Below are 20522 nucleotides of genomic sequence, written 5' to 3'. Positions count from 1 at the left end.
AGTTTTGAACTGGTAAGGATCTTTCTTTGAAACTTAAAGCCTAGAAACAGGTTAGTATTCTGTTCAAATAGTAGGAACATGAATCTATTGATAGCTGAAGACAGGACAAAAATCCTTAAAACCAGACAACAAAGCTTAGAAGAAAAGCAGCAATATTTTAATCAAGTCATAGAATACTGTTTCATCAGTTCAGTCTCATGTACTTAATCTTTCTTCTGTATCTGTTGAGGTTCGATGTTCCAGATTGAAATCTGGGATATAATACTCAACTCCAGCTTTTGTCCCTACAATTAAGTTGCCCATTTTCTTAGTCTCCTACCTTTATCCTGAGGATTTTCTTCCCCTCCCCAGCTATGTGCCACATTTCTGCCAAAACTTTTTTTGTTACCTATCCAGGAGACCTAGGCAAATGCCAAGGGTCACTGAGAGGATGGCCAAAGCTTGGTTCCCAAGGGCAATTTTCCTGGCTCGTCTGGAGCTCACTGATACCCTTTGCTACAGATCGGTGAAGACCGTTGGAGAATGGTCTTTATTCTCAGCCTGCTAGGACATGACATGCTTCAGTTCAAAGCCCTTCACCCAGAAATGTGAGATCTCCAGAGCATGAGCCTGAACTTACCTAGAAACTTCTTATGTTAGAAAATAGCTAGGAGAGGGGATTTTGAATGTCCTCAGCCCAAAAGAAATGATAAATGTTCGGGGTAATGGAAATGCTAATTACCTTGATTCAACCATTACGCAAAGTGTTATGAGTCAAACACCCCATAAATGTGGACAATTATTATGTGTCCATCAAAAATAAGATAAAACATTTTTTAAAAGAAAAGAATAATAATAATAATTAAGTTAGACTTTCCAAAACTGTGCTTCTCAGACAACTTATTCTGCCTGGTGATAACGAATTGTTCCAAAAAAGGTGTAGGAGAAAGGGGAGGATGCAACTGAGAAGTCACACCTTAAAGTAAGCTAAAGTAACCTTTTCCTTTCCTCTGGAGCTTCCGGTGCCTTTGGCAGACAACTGTGTTGTGACTCTTTAAGGAAACAGTGTAGCCTGGGGCAACTACTGAGCACAGAGTCCTGTGACCAAGACGGTAACATTCCACAGGACTGCCCTTAATGGACACTGATTCTCACTTTAATGAGTGCGTTATTATTGAAATGTTGATACGGTAGTATTGTGGGGTGCTTCATCCCTGACATTCTTGCTCTGTGGACCCACTCCCACCCACCCTCTTCTTTTTTTTTTTTTTTTTAAGTTTTTGTTATAGGTTGCTTATACTTGCCAAAGAAAGGCATAGGCAGGGGTCGGGAAGTGAGACTTGAACCAGGGTCCAGGACTAGAACCACACAGTCGGCCATGTGGGATATAGCTACCTTAATCTCCATGCCACCTGCAAGCCCATTTTCTCCTCTTTTTTCCCGTCAGAGGTGTTTTGTTTTGCTTGGTTCTGCTTAAAAGCCAGAGGGCACATGTACCCCAGGGAGAAGTGGAGGATGGGGGAAGCACCCCCAGTGGAGGTTGGTCACATCACAATCTCTTCTCCATTTCTACATCCCGTTGGGATTCGGGGTGCACATGTACATGCATCGGAAGTGTTTGCCAAACCACCAGGCCAGGATTTAAACTATGGCAGCCATGTGGAAACCAGCACCTCTAACCTCGAGGCTACAGGGCCAGCCCATTACAGATGTTTTTAATGAGTCTCCCTAGCCAAACTTTTACTAATTTTCTTCCTCTCCAAGTCTCCCCCCTCCACCAGGTGAAGTTTACGAACTTGCCTTTCTGTTTTCCTTTGCCCTTTGTACTGTATTTCCTATGCCCCAAACTAAGGATAGCTATGTTTCACTCCCTCTTCTAATCATTTCATTCATCCTTTGTTCTGGCTAATTCTTAGAGTAGTGTGTTGCTTTTATTTTGTTGTGGTTATTACATTTATGCATGTGTCTTTACTTTTCAAAGCATTTCCTTAAACTATTCCTTTTTTTTGGAAAGAAGTATTTATTTGACTTAATTAATTTATTTCTAATTTGATCAGAGAAAGAGAGAGAGAGGGAAAGTGAGAAAGCAAGTTGTCAGGTCTGGGACTCAAACCACAGTCGGCCATGTAGGAGTCAAGCACCTTAACCACTACGCCACCTGCCGGCCCCTCCAAGCATTTTCATATCAACACACTCTTACTTGCTCCTCATAAAATTCCAACAAGGTACTCAAGAAAACTGCTCTCCTTCTTTATCCATAAGAAAACTGAGGCTCAGAGAAGGGATCTTAAGGGAGTCAAATTGAACACGACAGTCCTTGCCCCATGGAGTTTGCAATCTAGCCTCCTGAAGCAGTACAGTCAGACGGCTACGACTTACGCTTTGCTGGGAACACAGCTTTGATGTTCTGAAAGCTTTCTCTTTTAATAGACTTGCCCCATCGATATAAGAAGCATCATGTAATATTCTCAATCGAGCCTGGCAGAATTCCTCCCTAGCTTCTGGCTATAATGATAGACAGACAAAAGGACAACTCTCACTTGTCCTTGCAGATATTTATGGGGAGAAAAAGCCTTAAAGTCCAAAAAGGAGGCAGTCGAGCATGAATGAATTGCTGGTGATGCGGAGAAAACGGGCCTCGTAACCTGGAAGCTCCGTATCAGAACTCCCAGCACTATCTTTACACACAGACAAGTAGGAGCAAGCAAAATCTAAACAAGGAGTCCCAAAGTCATCTGGAAACTCAGGAGTTATTACTATAAATATGTACTAACTGCCCACAGACGTCAAGCTATTTTGATGGGAGCTGCTATCTATGAGTTTGGAATCTAAAGCAGCAGTGACCTATGTACACAGAGAGAGTTCTTACACCTGGGCAAAAGCACCTCAGACTATATTTAGGAATCAATATCAAGTCTACAGGTGGATGCTGGGGAGGGGAGAGGAACAGAGACAGACAGACTAGCAGAGAGAAAAATCTCACTTCCCACGGTCAAATATGTACTAGAAATAAAAGGGTAAAGAAAATTAGGGTGGGGGCCAGTAGGTGGTGCAGTGGTTAAGGCACTGGACTCCCACATGGCAGACCATGGTTTGAGTCCCAGACCTGGTGACTTGCTTTCTCACTTTCTTTCTCTCACTCTCTATGTCTCTCTGGTAAGCACATGTACTCTAATAGCAAATTTTTAAAAAATAACTAATGAAATTAAATAAATAAATATTTTTAAAAAGAAGAAAATGGGAAAGGCTTTGAAAGAAAGATAAGGTGGTTTGAAGAAAAGGTAACATGCTCTAAAATCAAGATTTCATGGGACCACCTGGTGGCGTAGTGGCTAAAGGTGCTGGACTCCCACATGGCTGATCAAGTCCTGAACCTGGTGGCTTGCTTTCTCACTTTCCCTCTCTCTCCCTGTCTCTCTCTGTCCAAATTGGAAAATAATAACAATAATATTAAATAAAATAATTTTTTTTCATTTCAGTATTACAACTCAATTAGATCAGAATATGGGCATATTCACAATAGCAAGCAAAAATGAAAAATGCCTGAAAAAAATCTTAGGAAACGTGCAAGACCCACAGAAAAAAAGCTTCACCAAGAGGTTAAATTTAAAAAAATAAACTAAATGGAAAGGTACAAATATCACATATTAGATGTTTATTCCAGCATTTGTTATAAATTATAAACATGACTGAAGAGACATGAAGCATGGTGCCTAGCCAAGAGTAACTGCCTAATTAATATTTGTTGTTGTAATAAATGTGAAAATTGTGAGATGGATCAACTGTTAATTCCAATGTAGACTAAGTACATTATAATACATCTGTAACATGGACTATTTCATCACTGTTAGAATCATGCTTTTGAAAAATTATGAGGTAAGGAAATGCCTAGGGGAAAGGATCAAATTAAAAAAAAAACAATACAAAATTGTATGTACACTGAAATCCTACCTTTTTCAAAAGAATTATTTATTTAAGTTTATTAATTATTATTATTATTTTATTTGCTATAGAGCATGTGCGCTCACCAGAGAGAGACAGAGAGAGAGAAAGCGAGAGGGAAAGTGAGAAAGTAAAGCTGCCAGATCCAGGACTCAAACCCTGGTGGGCCATGTGTGAGTCCAATGCCTTCACCACACCACCTACTGGCCCAAAGATCCTACGGTGTTTATCAATTAAAAATATCCACCTTCCCATGCCCATGCATTCACGTGCATGAACACTCAATGGGGAAGAAAAGGTGGAAAGTATTCTAAAATCTCTACAATGTTTCTAAGTGGCAGGATCATGGATAGTTATCATGTAAGAGTGAGGGCACAAACTATTACTATGCCCACCAGGGTTTCCATCCTGGCTTTACGACTTAGTGTTGTGACACTGATCCAGTCACTTCACCTCTCGGAGCCTCCATTTCCACATTTGGAAATGAGAAACCATATCACCTACCTCCAAGGGGTGTTGTATGAATTAATGAAATAACAAGTGCAAAGTACTTGAGAAATACTGGTTATTAGCATTTTAATTTTTTAATCTTCAGTTTTACTATTTTCCAAATTTTTATTAAAAATATTTAGCCCTTATTTCTAGCCAGAAATAAGCATTTTCTCAAAGATAATAAAAATTTTAAAAATGTTAGCCCCAAGGAGGAGCGGGTTTGTAATTAGGTGCATTCTTCTCCAAATCATACACTAAAGGCCTTTTGAAAATTCATGCATATTATGAAAAAAATTATGCAAGGATTTCAAAACTCTTTTACACTGAAATAGAGTTGTGCTTTAATTTACACCACAATCCCTTCTCCATTCTCCTCTCGGGATCTTGGGCACGCATGTACACACGCCCAGCGTGAGTTCAAGCCACTGGGTCGGGGCCTTGAACCGCAGTCAACTACATGGGAGTTCAGCGACATAGCCATTACACTAACTGCTGGTCCCTCTCACAATATTTTTGAAGAGTCATTGTATTCTTAGAGAGCTGAAACGGTTATCCTTCTAGGAAGCTCAAGACAGATACTGTTTTATTCTAGCCATGAGGGTATCTAAAGATAGGGAAACTACAGCTTAGCCCAGCTCCTGCCACAAAATAAATGCTTGGGAGATGTCAGAAGTTTTTTTGTTTTTTGGTTTTTTTTTTTTTTTCTAATTTTTAGTCTGAAATGGTAAGAAGTAGCTATCTCTACCTACTGGGTCATTGCAAAAGTCATGACATATTTTTCTTTTCCTGTGCAAAAATGTGTCATGACTTTCCCAACGACCCAATAAATAGAAGCCCACTTCCACTCATCCGAAGGGTCAAAGGGTCTTCAGAAAGTCCATGGAAAATGCATTTTATGGAAAAGCTAGGCATGGATTTTAAAAAATATTTTGCGCCAAAATAAACCTGTACCTTAATCCATTTTCCAAGAACTTTTGGAAGTCCTGTCCCCTTCTGTAAGCCCACTTTTTGGTTTTGTCTCCCAACTGCACAGAGGGCACCTAATGCTCCTGAGATAAATTCATGTATTTATAATGGTTTCCTTGAGTCTTCCTGTCTTCCAGTAAGTATCTACCAACAGCAGGAAACCACAGAGCCTCCCCAAACTCCTCTTCCTCATTCACGTTTGATGGTGGTCAAGTCCAAGAGGCCATATGGCCTGGCGTGTGCTGAGGTCTCCCTGTACAGCAGGCATGTGTGAGGGGGACTTTGATTCTGGCTGGCTGAGTCAGGGGTGGATCATGGTATGAAGATCCTGTTAAGGGTGCCTCTCTCTCTCTCTCTCTCAAGAAATAAATAATTTAAAAGAAATAAATAAAAAGAAGGGGCCAGTAGGTGGTATAGTGGTTACATTGCTGGACTCCCACATGACCCCCATGGTTTGAGTCCCAGACCAGAACCGCTGGCTTAAAGACCATGCTGGGTGTGTGTGTGTGCCTAAGTGTCCAAGATCCCAGGAGGAGGGTGGAGGAGAAGGAATCGTGATATGGCCATGCCTCTCCCAGGGGGTGATTTCTCACTTTTCCTTTCACCGTCTCTGTTTCTAGGTGTCTTTCTCTTTCTGCAGCTAGTGTACATGCCCTATGGCAATAAAAGAAAAAAAGAAAAAAAAAAGAAACCCAATAAAAACAATAATAAAAATCAGAAAGGAAAACGAAAATCCTCAGTAATGTATGAAATGAAGGTCACATGGCCTATCAGTCCATCTCTACCGCAGGGATCATCTTATTTGCTTCGTTTATCCCTGCCTGAAATTTCCGTTTTCCATGCTGGGTTTGAGTGCTAATATGACTCCTTTGACTCTTTGAGGACAGGCACATGGTCTGCCTGGTTCATACCCAGCTGGTATTTCCACCCAGCTGGTATTTACAAGGGTCTCAGTATAAAGTAGAGACCTAGTAAGTCTTTAATGAAGGAGTGAGTGAAGAGGGAAAGTGACTTACAATGTTTCATTGTTTGGGAAATGTCCCCACCTACTTAGCTCCCTTCTGCTGGCTGAAAATAGACAATAGTTTTGAATGTTAGTGATGTGCCAGGCACCGTGCCAAGAACTTCCAGTATATTCCTTCATTCTGTCTGCCTGGAAATTCCACGAAGTTTGTATTTCTTTTATCATCACTCCCACTTACAGAAGCAGAGACTGAGGCATGGAGAATTGGAAACTTGCTCAAGACTGCATGAGCAGGTGGTAGAACTGGGTGGGACAGGCAGGCTGGCTCGGAGCCCATGTACTCAACCTCCATGGCCCAGTGTCTTTCAGGATTAGGGGGAAAAGTCTTCATTTTCAAGGCTACTGTTAGATGATGGTTTCCAGACTGCAGTCTCATGGAGGACCCCCTACTGTATGAAACAATTGGAGGATTGCCTTTGGGAAACCAGAGATCCACATGAGGTCCTGGCCACAAGACTCTCCAAGTGAAAGCTAAAAAATTAATCAAATCCTCCAGATCTATAGACAGACAGATTTTTTAGTAACATGGAGGGAAAAAAATCAGATCACTAAGAGAATTAATCACTTTAAGGTCACAGAAACAGCTTAATCTGCCTGGTTAACTAAGCATTCTCACACCCAGCAACCTCACTGGCCAAGTGCCTGTATCTTTGGGCAGATGTTCATAAGAAGGCTATTTCCATACAAAGCATGACTACACATTGAAAAGTGAAAACCTGACCATAGGAAACTTTTTCTTTTTATTAGAAATATACATTGAGGGGGCAGGCAGGTGACGTGGTGGTTAGGTGCGCTGGACTCCCACGTGGCGACTGCAGTTCAAGTCCCAGACCAGATGGCTTGCTTTCTCACTTTCCCTCCCCCTTTTTCTCTCTCACTCTGTCCCTCTCTGGTAAAATTAAAATAAATTATAAATAAATAAAGTAAAATAATTCATTTTTTGAAAACAATGTATGTTTAGAGATCTGGGACCAGCAGATGGTGTAGCATCTCTTGACTCCCATAGAGCCAACTGCAGTTCACGTCCCGGACCCGGTGGCTTAAAATTCACACCAGGTACATGTGCATGTGTGCCCAAAATCCCGAGAGGAGAATGGAGGAGAAGGGATTGTGGTGTGGCCATCTCCCTGGAAGGTGATTTCTCACTTTGTGCCTCTCTCTGTCTCCCCAGTGAGCGCACATATCCCATAGCAAAAATCTCTCTTAAGGAAAGAAGGAAGGAAGGAAGGAAGGAAGGAAGGAAGGAAGGAAGGAAGGAAGGAAGGAAGGAAAGAAAGAGGAAGAAAGAGAAAGAAAGAGAGAGAGAAATAAAGAGAGGAAGAAAGAAAGAAAGATAGATTGATTGAGGGATGCTAAGTGTCAGACCCTCCATTGGGCCCTAGAAACGGCACTGGGTAAGAAAAGATACTGCCTCTGTCTGCAGAGAGCTCATACTCAGGAAGCAGAAACGAATACCCAAAAGCCAGCAAAGAACTGAGTAAAATAGCTGTGACTCACACCAAGAGTCAAGAGGGAAACAACCTGAAGACCTAGCAGGCTACGGAAAGGGGATTATGGCATGGTGAGACCATGCTGAGGGTGCTTTCTCTCTTTTTCTCTCTCTCAGGCATGCTCATGTGCTCTTCAACCATAAAAAAAAAATTAAATAAAATAAAAATTAAAAAAATTAAAAGTAATAATAAAAGAAATAGCTTTGGAGAATTTCCCCTCTGGTCTACACTGGCAGCAATATGACAGGTAATGCTGTCTCACCCAGGGTATTGGGTGGGATGTAGCAAGAGTTCTGCTGTAAATAACGGAAGGAAGGGATGAAGTATTGTCCATATTTTCCTGGGTTAGGACAGTGCAGTGGCTTCACTGTTGGGTGTGAAGTGTCATGAATGCCTAGGACATTAACCCACTGGTGTTCAAGTCCAGTTCTCAGAATCTATGGAATTATTCTAGTCTCTACTTCTTTGATGTGTGGATGCCAGGAGCTGCGTGTACCTTCTGCCAGGTAACCAGGAGTCTCCCGTGCGTGGCCTTATGAGACAATCCTGCTGGTCCCTCCTTTTGCACCTTCTCGAGGTTCGGCATGGAAACAGTCATCCTCACTCTGGCTTTTGACCAACTTTCCTTCCATGGGTATTTGAGTATCAGGTGTCCATCCAGGGACAGGGTGTGTAAATAAGCTCGAAATAACTAGATGCGGTGACCATGATGTCATTAGGATTCGCTACAGGAGAAAAGATTTTGCCCACTTTTGTGCCAAAGGGTGGCCTTTGCTGGTTCAAAATGACTGACAGAGACCTGGAGGCTCTTAGAAGTTTTGTGATGTCTCTTCCATTTTGTAAACGGAAGCTCAGGCTGAGAGGAGAGGCAGAAGGCACTTCAGGGAGCTCTTCTTGCATGCTTTAGAAAATGTGCGATGAGAAATCATTTGTTTTACGGTCTGATAAAGGTTCATCTGTATCACAGAAGACAATAAAAATGGAAAAGAAACTGAAGGCCCTTCTCTCTCTTTTAAAAATTGGTCTCTTTAGGGAACCAGCAGTTAGCGTAATGGCTATGTCGCTGGATTCCCACGTAGTCGACCGTGGTTTGCGTTCTGGACCTGGTGGCTTAAAACTCACGGCGGGCACGTGTGCGTGCGTGCCCAAGATCCCGGGAGGAGAATGGAGGAGAAGGGATTGCGGCGTGACCATCCCCCCGGGGGGTGATTTCTCGCTTTCTGTCTCTATGTCTCTATGTCTCTCTCTCTCTGTCTGGCGAGCACACGCGCCCTATAGCAAAAAAAACTCTCCAAAAAAAAAAGAAAAAAGAGAAAAAAAAATTGATTTCTTTCAAGGGAGAGCGTGTATGCACATTTATGTGAGAGAGAGAGAGAGAAAGACAGGCACCCTCAACAGGCTCTGGTCACCCAGGATCCCCTTCTCCCAGCTCTCCAGCTGATCATGATCTTGGGCACACCTGGCATGCTTCTGGTTGTCTGGGGGCCTGGCCTGCAGTCAGCACGTGGCTTCCAGCACTATGGATCAGGACACCACCTACAGCTCCTTCTTTCTAACATACCTTTCCGGATGATCGGAAATTGCAACTGGCTGCCTAGCATCTTGTAATAAGGGCAGTTGGTTTATCAAATTATCAAGTCTACAGCTTTAGAAACAAACTCCAAATAATGGTAAGCACCACACAGGTACATTAAAAGATATGGGCATGGAGGAAGGATGTGCCCTATAAGGAGTAACAGGAGAGGGTTTCTTTGTAGTGATGGAACAGTTCTGTATACTGACTGGTTACTCGAATCCGTATGGGACAAAATTCCATAGAACTGGACACATACCCTCAGACAGAGTACATCTGAAAACTACTGAAATCCGAATATGGTCTGTAGCTGAGTTAATAGTATTCTATGTCGATTTCTCGGTTTGACAAAATACTGAGGTCACAGAAGATACCATCATTAGGGGACACTAAATGAAGAGTAAATGGGAGCTCGGGGTACTAGCTTTGCAACTTCTTGTAAAGTTTAAATTATATGAAAATAAAAGCTATAATAATACTATTTTAAAAATACAATAGGCCAAAAGAAACTGGAAATCATTTTGCAAAGCATTTGACAGATTACAGAATATCTGTGCACTTAAGTATAGTCACCACTAGCCATATGTAACTACTGAGTACTTGAAGTCTGGCTAGTGTCACAGGTTTTAGTGATAATACTCTGGACACATTCATTCAAATACAATATATATTATCAAAGTTGATTTCACCTACTAATTTTTACCTTTTTTTTTTTTTAAAGGTTTTTGTCATGGGGTGCATGCACTCTCTGGAGAGAGACAGTGAGAAGGAACGTGAGAAATCACACGCCCCACCTCAGGGGGGCATGGCCATGCCACAATCCCTTCTCCTCCATTCTCCTCCTAGATTCTAGGCACGTACATACACATACCCAGTGTGAGTTTCAAGCTGCCAGGTCTAGGACTTGAACCCTAATCAGCTATAGTGGAGTCCAGCACCTTAACCACCACACCACTTGCTGGCCCCTATTTTTACCATTTTATTATAGCTACTAGAAATCCAAAATTACCTATGTGGGTCCCATTATGTCTCGATTGCATAGGGCTGATCTACAACATAGAGAAAGTTACCACAACTCAGTAAGAAAGGGCATCAAAAAAAAAAAATAGGTGATCAATAAACACTCATTTATACATACAGTTATGCAGTCAACAAATACTTATTAATCTCCTTCCATGTTCTAGGTACTAGTTACAGGGAGAGATGGCCAGGTTTAAGTAGACTGGTCTGAGAAAGGCCCTCTGAGGAGGTGACGTTGGATTTGAGATCTAAAGGATTAAAACTGACTGCTATAAAGCTGTTAGAAAAGATTGAGAAAGGGCCAGCAGGTGGCATGGTGGTTAAGACACTGGATTTTCACATGGCTGACTGTGGTTTGAGTCCCAGACCTGGTGGCTTGCTTTCTCACTTTCTCTCTCCCTCTTTCTCTCTCTCTCTCTGCTAAGTGCACATGCCTATAGAAAAAAAATTAATTCTAATAATGATAAATAATTAAATAAAAAATTATTTTTAAAAATGAGAAAACTACACTCGCAATGATTCTGTAAGTTTGAAGCTATTTGAAAATAAAAAGTGGACCGGCCCTGTAACACTGGTTAAGTGTTGTGTATTGGAAACTGGATACCGCATGGCTAATCCTATTTCAAATTCTGGCTCCAGTGTCTTAAAAAACACATGAGGCATGGGTGAATGCATGCATAAAATCTTGACAGGATAGAGAAATGGAGGGAAAAAAGTGAAGCATGACCATACCCCACTGGGAGGCTCCCACATTCTCTCTCTCTCTCTCTCTCTCTCTCTCTCGTACTCTCTGGTGGAAAAAAGTTACTAAGAAAAGAAAGCCAAACAAATTAAGACTTTATCTCAAGAAAAAGAGGATGATGCAGCATTAGGAAATCTAGCAATATGACTCATCATTTTAAATCATGGATGGAGGAAGGAGACAGGAAGGGGAGAGACTGGGAAACGCTAGCTTGGAAAACTGCCCACTCTAGGTGAAGTGAAAAAAGCAAGCTGCAGAATGAGTGTACTACGCTCCTGTTCTTATTTTTGGAACAAAGAGAAAAAGAAAACAATAACAAAAAACTGTGTGTGTATGAGAGAGTGTGTAAACAATTACTTACCAGGCTAGCTGTCTAGCCGTGTGACTTTGGGCAAACTGCTTTAACTTCTTCATGTGTCCATTTCCCCATCAGTAAAATAAAAAACAATAAAATGTCTATCTCGGGACCAGCAATTGGCATAATGGCTATGTCTCAGGACTCCCAAGTAGTCGACCGTGGTTCGCATCCTGGACCTGCTGGCTTAAACTCACGCCAGGTGCGTGTGCGTGCGTGCCCGAGATCCTGAGAGAATGGAGGAGAAGGGATTGTGGCGTGGCCTTCCCCCCTGGGGGGTGATTTCTTGCTTTCTGTCTCTCTGTCTCTCTGTCTCTCTTTCTGGCAAGAAAGGCACACGCCCTATAGCAAAATCCTCTCCAAAAGAAAAAAAGAAAAAGTTTTACTTGAAAAGAAATGCCAGGGAGTCCAACTTAATAAGAACTGGTCAGGGACCAGGTGGTAGCACCATAGTAGTGCCACTGAAACCACATGCGGAACGGTTGTAGGTTCAAGTCCTGGGACCTCCCTGAGCATGCTGGGCACATGTCCACATGCCTGTGAGCCAGGCTGGCTGAGACCAGGAATGAATCATAGTGTGAAGACCCTGGTAGGTGTGTATGTGTGTGTGTCTCTCTTCTTATAGGAAAAAATATATAAACTTAAAAAAAAAAAAAAAGACTGGCTAAAAAAAAAAAAAAGACTGGCTAAAAAAAAAAAAAAGACTGGCTAAAAAAAAAAAAAAGACTGGCTAAAAAAAAAAAAAAGACTGGCTAAAAAAAAAAAAAAGACTGGCTAAAAAAAAAAAAAAGACTGGCTAAAAAAAAAAAAAAGACTGGCTAAAAAAAAAAAAAAGACTGGCTAAAAAAAAAAAAAAGACTGGCTAAAAAAAAAAAAAAGACTGGCTAAAAAAAAAAAAAAGACTGGCTAAAAAAAAAAAAAAGACTGGCTAAAAAAAAAAAAAAGACTGGCTAAAAAAAAAAAAAAGACTGGCTAAAAAAAAAAAAAAGACTGGCTAAAAAAAAAAAAAAGACTGGCTAAAAAAAAAAAAAAGACTGGCTAAAAAAAAAAAAAAGACTGGCTAAAAAAAAAAAAAAGACTGGCTAAAAAAAAAAAAAAGACTGGCTAAAAAAAAAAAAAAGACTGGCTAAAAAAAAAAAAAAGACTGGCTAAAAAAAAAAAAAAGACTGGCTAAAAAAAAAAAAAAGACTGGCTAAAAAAAAAAAAAAGACTGGCTAAAAAAAAAAAAAAGACTGGCTAAAAAAAAAAAAAAGACTGGCTAGGCAAATAAGAAGCAAAGTATTTAAAGGAAACAAATGTAGTGTTGCCAGGGTTGCCAAGTTTTACATCAGTCTGTTCATCATGGGGGAGGAAAAAAAAATGGCAGTATCTTTCTCAAGAGATTACAATATCCACAAAGGAAGTGCCCATGTCTAGATATTGCCATTGCAAAAAGGAGAGAGAAAGTTGTCTTTGCTAAGATTTATGGGAAATACTCAAGTTTTAGTTATGCGAGGAACCAGAACTTTATAGACTGACCCTGTCACTCTTCATTTTATCAGGGTACAAATTGCTGTTCCTTCCTCCTGTGACTGTGATATGTGATACTCTAGGTCATAACGGGAGCAGGAAAAAGGGTCGGTTTTCTTTTCATATTGGAAAAAACACATAGAAGCAAACGTGTCCTACCACTAACGATTTTCTCTGAGAAATAAGATTAGAAAAAAACTTTTTTTTTTTTTTGGCCTTTGCTATAGGGCATGTACCCTCACCAGAGAGAGAGACAGAGACAGAAGGGGGAAAGTGAAAAATTACCTCCCAAGGGGAATGGCCACAGCACAATCCTTCTTCTCTTGGGATTTTGGGCATGCATGCCCACATACCTGGTGTGGTTTTTGTTTGTTTGTTTGTTTTGAGAGGTTTTAGCTATAGGGCGCATGCGCTCACCAGAAAGACAGAGAGAGACAGAAAGCAAGAAATCACCTCCCAGTGGGGCGGATCACGCCACAATCCCTTATCCTCCATTCTCCTCTAGGGATCTTGGGCATGCATGCACACGTGCCTGGCATGAATTTAAGCCACTGGGTCTGGGACTCGAACTTTGGTCAACTACATGGGAGTCCAGTGACATACCCATTATGCCAACTGCTGGTCCCCCCGGTTTAATTTTTAAGCTGCCAGGTCCAGGACTCAAACCATGATCAGTCATGTGAAAGTCCAGAACCTTAGCAACCACACTACTTTCTGGCCCCAGGAAAAGAACTTTACTATGTGCTATATATGCTTCTGTAGCATTTGAATGCATTACATGTTCATAAATTACATTAGTAATTTTTTAAAAACCAAATAAGATCATGTAAGTTTTGAATACCTAAGGCCATTTCATTTATTTCTAGCTCTTCCATGCTAGATGGGATAGTTAACCTTCTAAGCTCCTCAGAAACAGATTTATAAACCATGCATTTTCTCTAAAACTCATTTTGGACACCCTTAGTGCACAATTTCACCTGAAAGAGAAAAGGAATTCCAGCTGGCATATTGGGGAGGAGGGTAGGAATTCCTTCCACTTCACTGATACTGGGTCGTCAGAAACGACAGGTTGTATTTTTCTATGCAAAAATGTGTCATGACTTTTCTGATAACCCAATAGTTCTGCCCTTAAGCCTGACACCTCCAGCTACTGAAGTCCTCCAAAACGAAATCTGAGCCTTCTAAGGTCCCCTACTCTCTATAGCTCTCCCTACCCCATGACTAATCTCAGAACTGTATTTTCCAAGGCAGCATAACAGAATAATGATAAGTTTGGGAGAGTCTAAAGCTACATGATTCTGAACTGGATTATAAACTCAGAATTTGATTCTAATAGTCTATGCGACGAGATTGGTTATACAATCTCTATATCAGCTTCTCACATTTGAGTCTCCACATTTTCTGATCCAGCAAGGAGTTGAGCTGATTCTGTTGCACACCAAGGATCTCAGCTTTAACAGTAAGAACAAGATTGGAAGTGGCAAACCACAGTATAAGCTTTCGTTTATTTATTTGTTTGTTTATTTAAGAAGTTTTGCCTTAGGGCACATGTGTGCTTGCTGGAGAGAGACAGAGACAGTGCTAGGGAAAGTGAGAAATCACACCCCCTCCCCAGGAGGGATGGTCACACTGCAATCCCTTCTCCATTCTCCCAGGATCTTACGCACACACAACCCATATTTCAAGCCACCGGGTCTGGAACTTGAGCCACAGTCAGCCATGTGGGAGTCCAGTAACATAACTGCTATGCCCTCTGCGGGCCCCTAACATTTACTGAGCATATATTATTGGGTCATTGGTAAAGTCATGACACATTTTTGCATAGAAAAACATAGAAAAATACATCATGACTTTCTTGACAACTTTAATATATGCCAGGCCAACGTTAATCATTTCACACGCATCAGTTCACTGTGTTTTCCAGTAAGTAGTAGACACTGTTACTGCTGCTTTCTAACTTACGGATGAGGACACTGAGGCTTAGAAAGGTTAGCAACTTCTCCTACCTTTCACAGCTGATAAGGTAAGGAATTTAAACTCAAGTCTGAGTTTAGAGCCCATGCTCTGTTATTTTCTTCTTTGGATAACTGTAAATGTAGCATGCACCTTGACCTTGATGATGTTAAGGAAAGCTACCTAGACCGAACTTTTCAATCCTATGAAGCTTAGAAGATAATAATGCGGGGCCAGGTCCAGGGTCTGATGGTTAAAGGAGCCAGCTCCCATGTGGCTGACTACATGGCTAGAAAGCCTGCCACACTGGCTTAAAAGACACACTAAGCACATATATGTCCGTGACCCAAATTCCAACAGGATAGAGAAATGGAGGAGAAGGGACTGCATCATGACCACACCCCACAGGACATACGTTCTCCTTCTCCCTCTCTCTCTGTCTCTGCCTCTCTCTGTCAAACACACATGACCGCTAGCAAATAATAAAAATCAATGAAAAAGAATGCAGAACCAACCCCAAGTGTGTGTCAACAGATGGATGGGTGAACTGTGATCTGCCTGTACAGTGGAACACTACTCAGCCTGACAAAGGAAGAAAGGGGCCAGAAGGTCGTGTGGCGGTAACACAAAGCTTTGTTGGACTGACCCATGTGGGAAGGCTCAGGGTTCGCGTCTGGAGGACTCCCCTGAACATGACAGGGGTATGTGCTCATGATCCAGGCTGGCTAACGCTGGGGATGGATGGCAGTGTGAGAACCCTGTATCGGGGGTTCCACACTCAAGGAAGAAAGAAATAAACTTTAAAAAAATTTTTAAAAAGGGGGGGGGAAGCAGTTAGCGTAATGGCTATGTCGCTGGACTCCCACCTAGTCAACCGCGGTTCGCGTCCCGGACTCAGTGGCTTAAAACTCACGCCGGGCGCATGTGCGTGCGTACCCAAGATCCCGAGAGGAGAGTGGAGGAGAAGGGATTGCAGCGTGACCATCCCCCCTTGGGGGGTGATTTCTCACTTTCTGTCTCTCTGTCTCTCTCTGTCTGGCGAGCACACGTGCCCTATAGTGAAAATCTCTCCAAAAAAAAAAAGGAAATTATGATAGCTACTACAACATGGATAAAACTTGAAGACATGATGCTATGTATCATAAAAGAAGCCAGTCACAGACCAGCAGTTGGCGTAATGGCTATGTTGCTGGAATCCCATGTAGTCTACCGCGGTTTGAGTCCTGGCCCCAGTGGCTTAAACTCACACCAGGTGCGTGTGTGTGCATGCCCAAGATCCCAAGAGAAGAATGGAGGAGAAGGTACTGCGGTGTGGCCATCCCCGCTGGGGGGTGATTTCTCACTCTCTGTCTCTCTGTCTCTCTCTGTCTTTTTCTGGCAAGTGCACGCGCCCTAAAGCAAAAACCTCTCAAAAAAAGAAAAAAAAAAAAAAGAAGAAGAAGAAGAAGCCAGTCACAAAAGGACAAATACCATAGGATTCCACTTCCATGGGGAACTAGAATAGCCAAATTCAGAGTCAGAAAGCAGAAGAGTGGTCACTAGGAGCTAGGGGAAAGGCAGAATGCATGGTCAGCATTTAACAGATGTGGAGTTTCAGTTTGGGAAGATGAAAAAGGTCTGGAGTTGGATGGTGGTGGTAGTTGCATGGCCACATGAATGCACTTAACACTACTGAACTGTACACTTAAAAATGGTATGTTTTGTGCATATTTCACCACACACACAAAAAAATCACAGGACAAGCAGTTGACATAATGGCTATGTTGCTGGACTCCCATGTAGTCAACTGCGATTTGACTCCCGGACCCAATGGTTTAAACTTAAGCCAGACACATGTGTGTGTATGCCCAAGATCCTGAAAGGAGAATGGAGGAGAAGGGATTGCAGCATGGCCATCCCCCTGGGGGGGGGTGTGATTTCTCGCTTTCTGTCTCTTTCTTTCTGGTGAGTGCACGTGCCCTATAGCAAAAATCTCCCCCCCCCAAAAAAAAAAATCACACACATAAAATCATACCATCTGGACCCCACACTAGTTAAATCAGAATCTCTCTAGGCTAGGACACACATAATCTGTATTTTTTTTTAAGTTTTGAAAAAATAATTCTTTATTTTGTTTTGATTTTGTTTTTAAGAATTATTTATTTTATTTATTTATTTTATTTATTTATTACTATTATTATTTTTTCACATGAGTTTTGCCAGAGGAAGAGAGAAAGAGAGGGAGAAAGCAAGCTGCCAGGTCCAGGACTTGAACCATAGTCAACCATGTGGGAATTCCAGCACTGTAACCACCACGCCACCTGCTGGCCCCTGTATTTTTTTTTTAACTACTAAGGAGCTTCTAGGGGGAACCCAGAATTGAGAACTCTAGAATTTGGGATTTAGGATTCTGGAAGTCACCTTCCTAGAAATCCCTGACCTTGTCGCAGGTTCTTACTTTCTCATTCACACAAAAGGCCTGAAAGCAAGTTCTCTTCACTGCTGAGTTTCCTGGCCTGCTGCTGACTACGATGGCCTGCAGCCAAGAATTAATGGAACATTCCGGAAGCAGAAAGCTCTGTGGTATACTGGTTATTTCTCTGGCTTGTAATTGTCTGCATATGCTTAATCTCCCTTAATAGTCCAGGAAGCAGAGTGATGATTACTGAAGTGCCGTGATTTCAGAATCAAGAACAGAGGATTCCAATCGAATCAACAATTCATAGCACTGATGGAATCCTTCTCTACGCAACTCCCACATTCACATAAAGGGTCTTCAAGGAGTTCATGGAAAACGTGTATTATGATCAAACTTATAGAGATTTCAAAATATTTTGTACTCAGGCTGGTAGGTGGCACGGTGGTTTAGGTGCTGGACTCCCACATGGCTGACCACGGTTTGAGTCCTGGACCTACGGGCTTGCTTTCTTGCTTTTCCTTTCTCTGTCTCTCTCTGGCCAAATTTTTTTTAAAAAAATAATAATGATAATAAATAAAATTAAATCATTAAAACTTCTTTAACCAAAATAAACTCATATATATGTTTTTAATTTGCACATATGTTCACCAAAGAGAGAGAGAGACAGAGGGAAAGTGAGAAAGCGTACCCCACGAGGGATGGTCATGCCACAATCCCTTCTCCTCCAATTCTCCTCAGGATTTGGGCTTGCACACACATATGCCCAGCGTGTTTTTCAAGCAGCAAGGTCCAGTACCACACAGGTTGAACCACACAACTGGCCAGCCACCTTAGCCACCCTGCCTCTTGGTGCCCCAATTCAAACTTTTATTCCATTTTTTCCACAAAATTGTAAAGTTTTCCAGTTTTGTTTTTTGGGTTTTTGTTTTTTGTTTTTTGTTTGTTTTTGTTTTTGTTTTTTGTTTGTTTGTTTGTTTGTTTTGTATTGCAGCATAATTTGGGGTGGTTCTTAGCAGAGGGATGAAAAAAGGGGCTTATTATGAGGAAGAAGAACAACATCTGGCCTTCAGGTCGGCAGCTAATACTCTCTGAGCACCTGCTCATTGACTATCACAGGGCTAGGTCCTGGGAAACTCCAAGATGCCCTCAAAGAACTCACATTCTGCAGAGAAACAGACATAGCCATTCACTCATTCAGTCGATACATATTTCTTGAGCTTCTACAGTGTGCCAGACACTACTCAAGGTACTAGCACAATGAAGACGGTATTTAAGTATTTAACAAGTTTGGCAAAGATACAGAATTTAAAAGATGCTCTTCTGGGCCCAGTAATAGCCCTTAAGTTTCTGGATCATGGGGCAGTCTGGGGGGGAATTCAGAGGAGCCAGGGTGGCTGGGACCCTGGAGAACAGGGACAAGCCTAGGGGCAGGTGCCATATAGCAAAGAGTACAGAAGTATTTCAACATTTTCTTTATGCCAGAAAGGGCATGTGCATGAACCTCCCATCAGGGCCTGGCCACACTATTATTCTTTTTCCTCCTGTTCTCCATCCTATCAGGATCCTGGGCAAACGCATACATCCTCCCAGCTCGTTGCTGCCAGGATAGGGATTCAAACCATGGTTGGCCATGTGGGATCCGGCTTCCTTTACACAGTCCTTTACTACTGTTCTGCAGAGCTGGCCCCATTTCAACGCTGAACAGCTGGGAGTGCTCTGTCCTTAGGAGCCAAGTGAATGACAGCCTCTGCTCGGGCGCAGACATGAACAATTCAGCCAAGGTCCTTGACCTCGTGCACTGATTTTCTAGTGCAGGGGTGAATGAGCCTTTTCTTTATGACCAAATAGCAAATATTATCAGGCCTTTCGGGCTCCACATCCCTGTCCCAACTACTGAGCTCTGTCACTGTAACACAACAGAGGTCGCTGACAATAATAAACAAGTGGCTGTGGCTCTATTCCAAACAAACTTTACAAAAACGGTCAGCGTGGGCCACAGTTTGTTTGCAAAGCCCTGTTCTAGCAGCTAAGGTAGACATATCATTCCTCCTTTCAAATATTTATTTATCAAGCGTTTTCGACATGAGTATTACATGGCACTGGTAAAAGCTGTGCTGGACAAGATAGTTGTCCCTGCGCACACACGTTCTGGTGGGAGAGACAAGAGCAGTTCTTTCGGTACGTCATGGTAAATGCAAAGTAGAAAGTAATCAGGAAATGTAGAGCAGGCAGTTAACTCAGCCTTGACTGCTTGGATCTGATACCCACAATGCTGGCTCAGCAGCCTGGCACTGAGATGAGCACGATCACTAGAGGGCGCTAAGAGCCTTTTCACTGGGACAGTCGTAGAATCCCCATAGCTTTCCTGGTGGGTTCTCTGTCATCACTGCTTTTCCCTTGTGTCCCCCAGTCTCTAAACAGCTACAACGAAGGAGACTATGAAGGATCCAAGCGGCTTGGGCGGAATGCCAAATGGGTAGCCATCGCCTCCATCATCATTGGCCTTCTCATCATCGGCATTTCTTGTGCCGTTCACTTCACGAGGAAGTAAGTAGGCTTTCTAAATCTCCCCCAATATAAAATGCCTATTTTTGATGCCTTTTGAAAGCTTTTAGGATATATCAGGTTATGCAACAGACAGCCTCAAACTAAGGGCTTTTGTGTTTTCTTTACTGATGTTACAGGGACCATGTAGGTTGGTAGAAGAGCTCTCCTCCACACAGTCATTCAGGGGCCCAGGTAGTTGAAATTCTACCTTTCTTGTAGCTGCTCTACCTAGAACACATGATCTCTGCAGCAACTACTTAGCTCCTGCCTTTTAAGGACAAAAGCAGCCATGGGAAACAAACAGGCATTGCTGTGTACCAATAAAAGTTTATTTACAGGGACCAGCAGATGGTGTAATGATTATGTCGCTGGACTCCCACATAGTCAACCATGGTTCCGAGTCCTGGACTTGGCAGCTGAAAACTCATGTTGGGACCAAGTGCATGTGTACCCAAAAATCCCAAGAGGAGACTGGAGGAGAAGGGACTGCGGTGTGGTCATCCCCCCGGGGGGTAATTCCTCGTTTTTTGTT

The 20522-nt window shown here is 42.2% G+C and overlaps 1 protein-coding gene across 1 annotated transcript in view; it reads left to right on the top strand.

Moving 5' to 3' along the window:
* TMEM233 (transmembrane protein 233) overlaps positions 1-19994 on the top strand; it is a 31636-nt gene extending 11642 nt beyond the window's left edge. The window contains exon 2 of the mRNA XM_006151589.3: positions 19854-19994. Within this exon, the coding sequence (XP_006151651.1) occupies positions 19854-19994 (141 nt within the window). The remainder of the gene's footprint in view (positions 1-19853) is intronic.
* The last annotated feature ends 528 nt before the right edge of the window (positions 19995-20522 follow it).

The sequence above is a fragment of the Tupaia chinensis genome, unplaced genomic scaffold (assembly GCF_000334495.1).
Source record: "Tupaia chinensis unplaced genomic scaffold, TupChi_1.0 Scaffold000320_1, whole genome shotgun sequence".
Lineage (NCBI taxonomy): Eukaryota > Metazoa > Chordata > Mammalia > Scandentia > Tupaiidae > Tupaia > Tupaia belangeri.
This window is presented reverse-complemented; position numbering and strand designations above follow the sequence as displayed.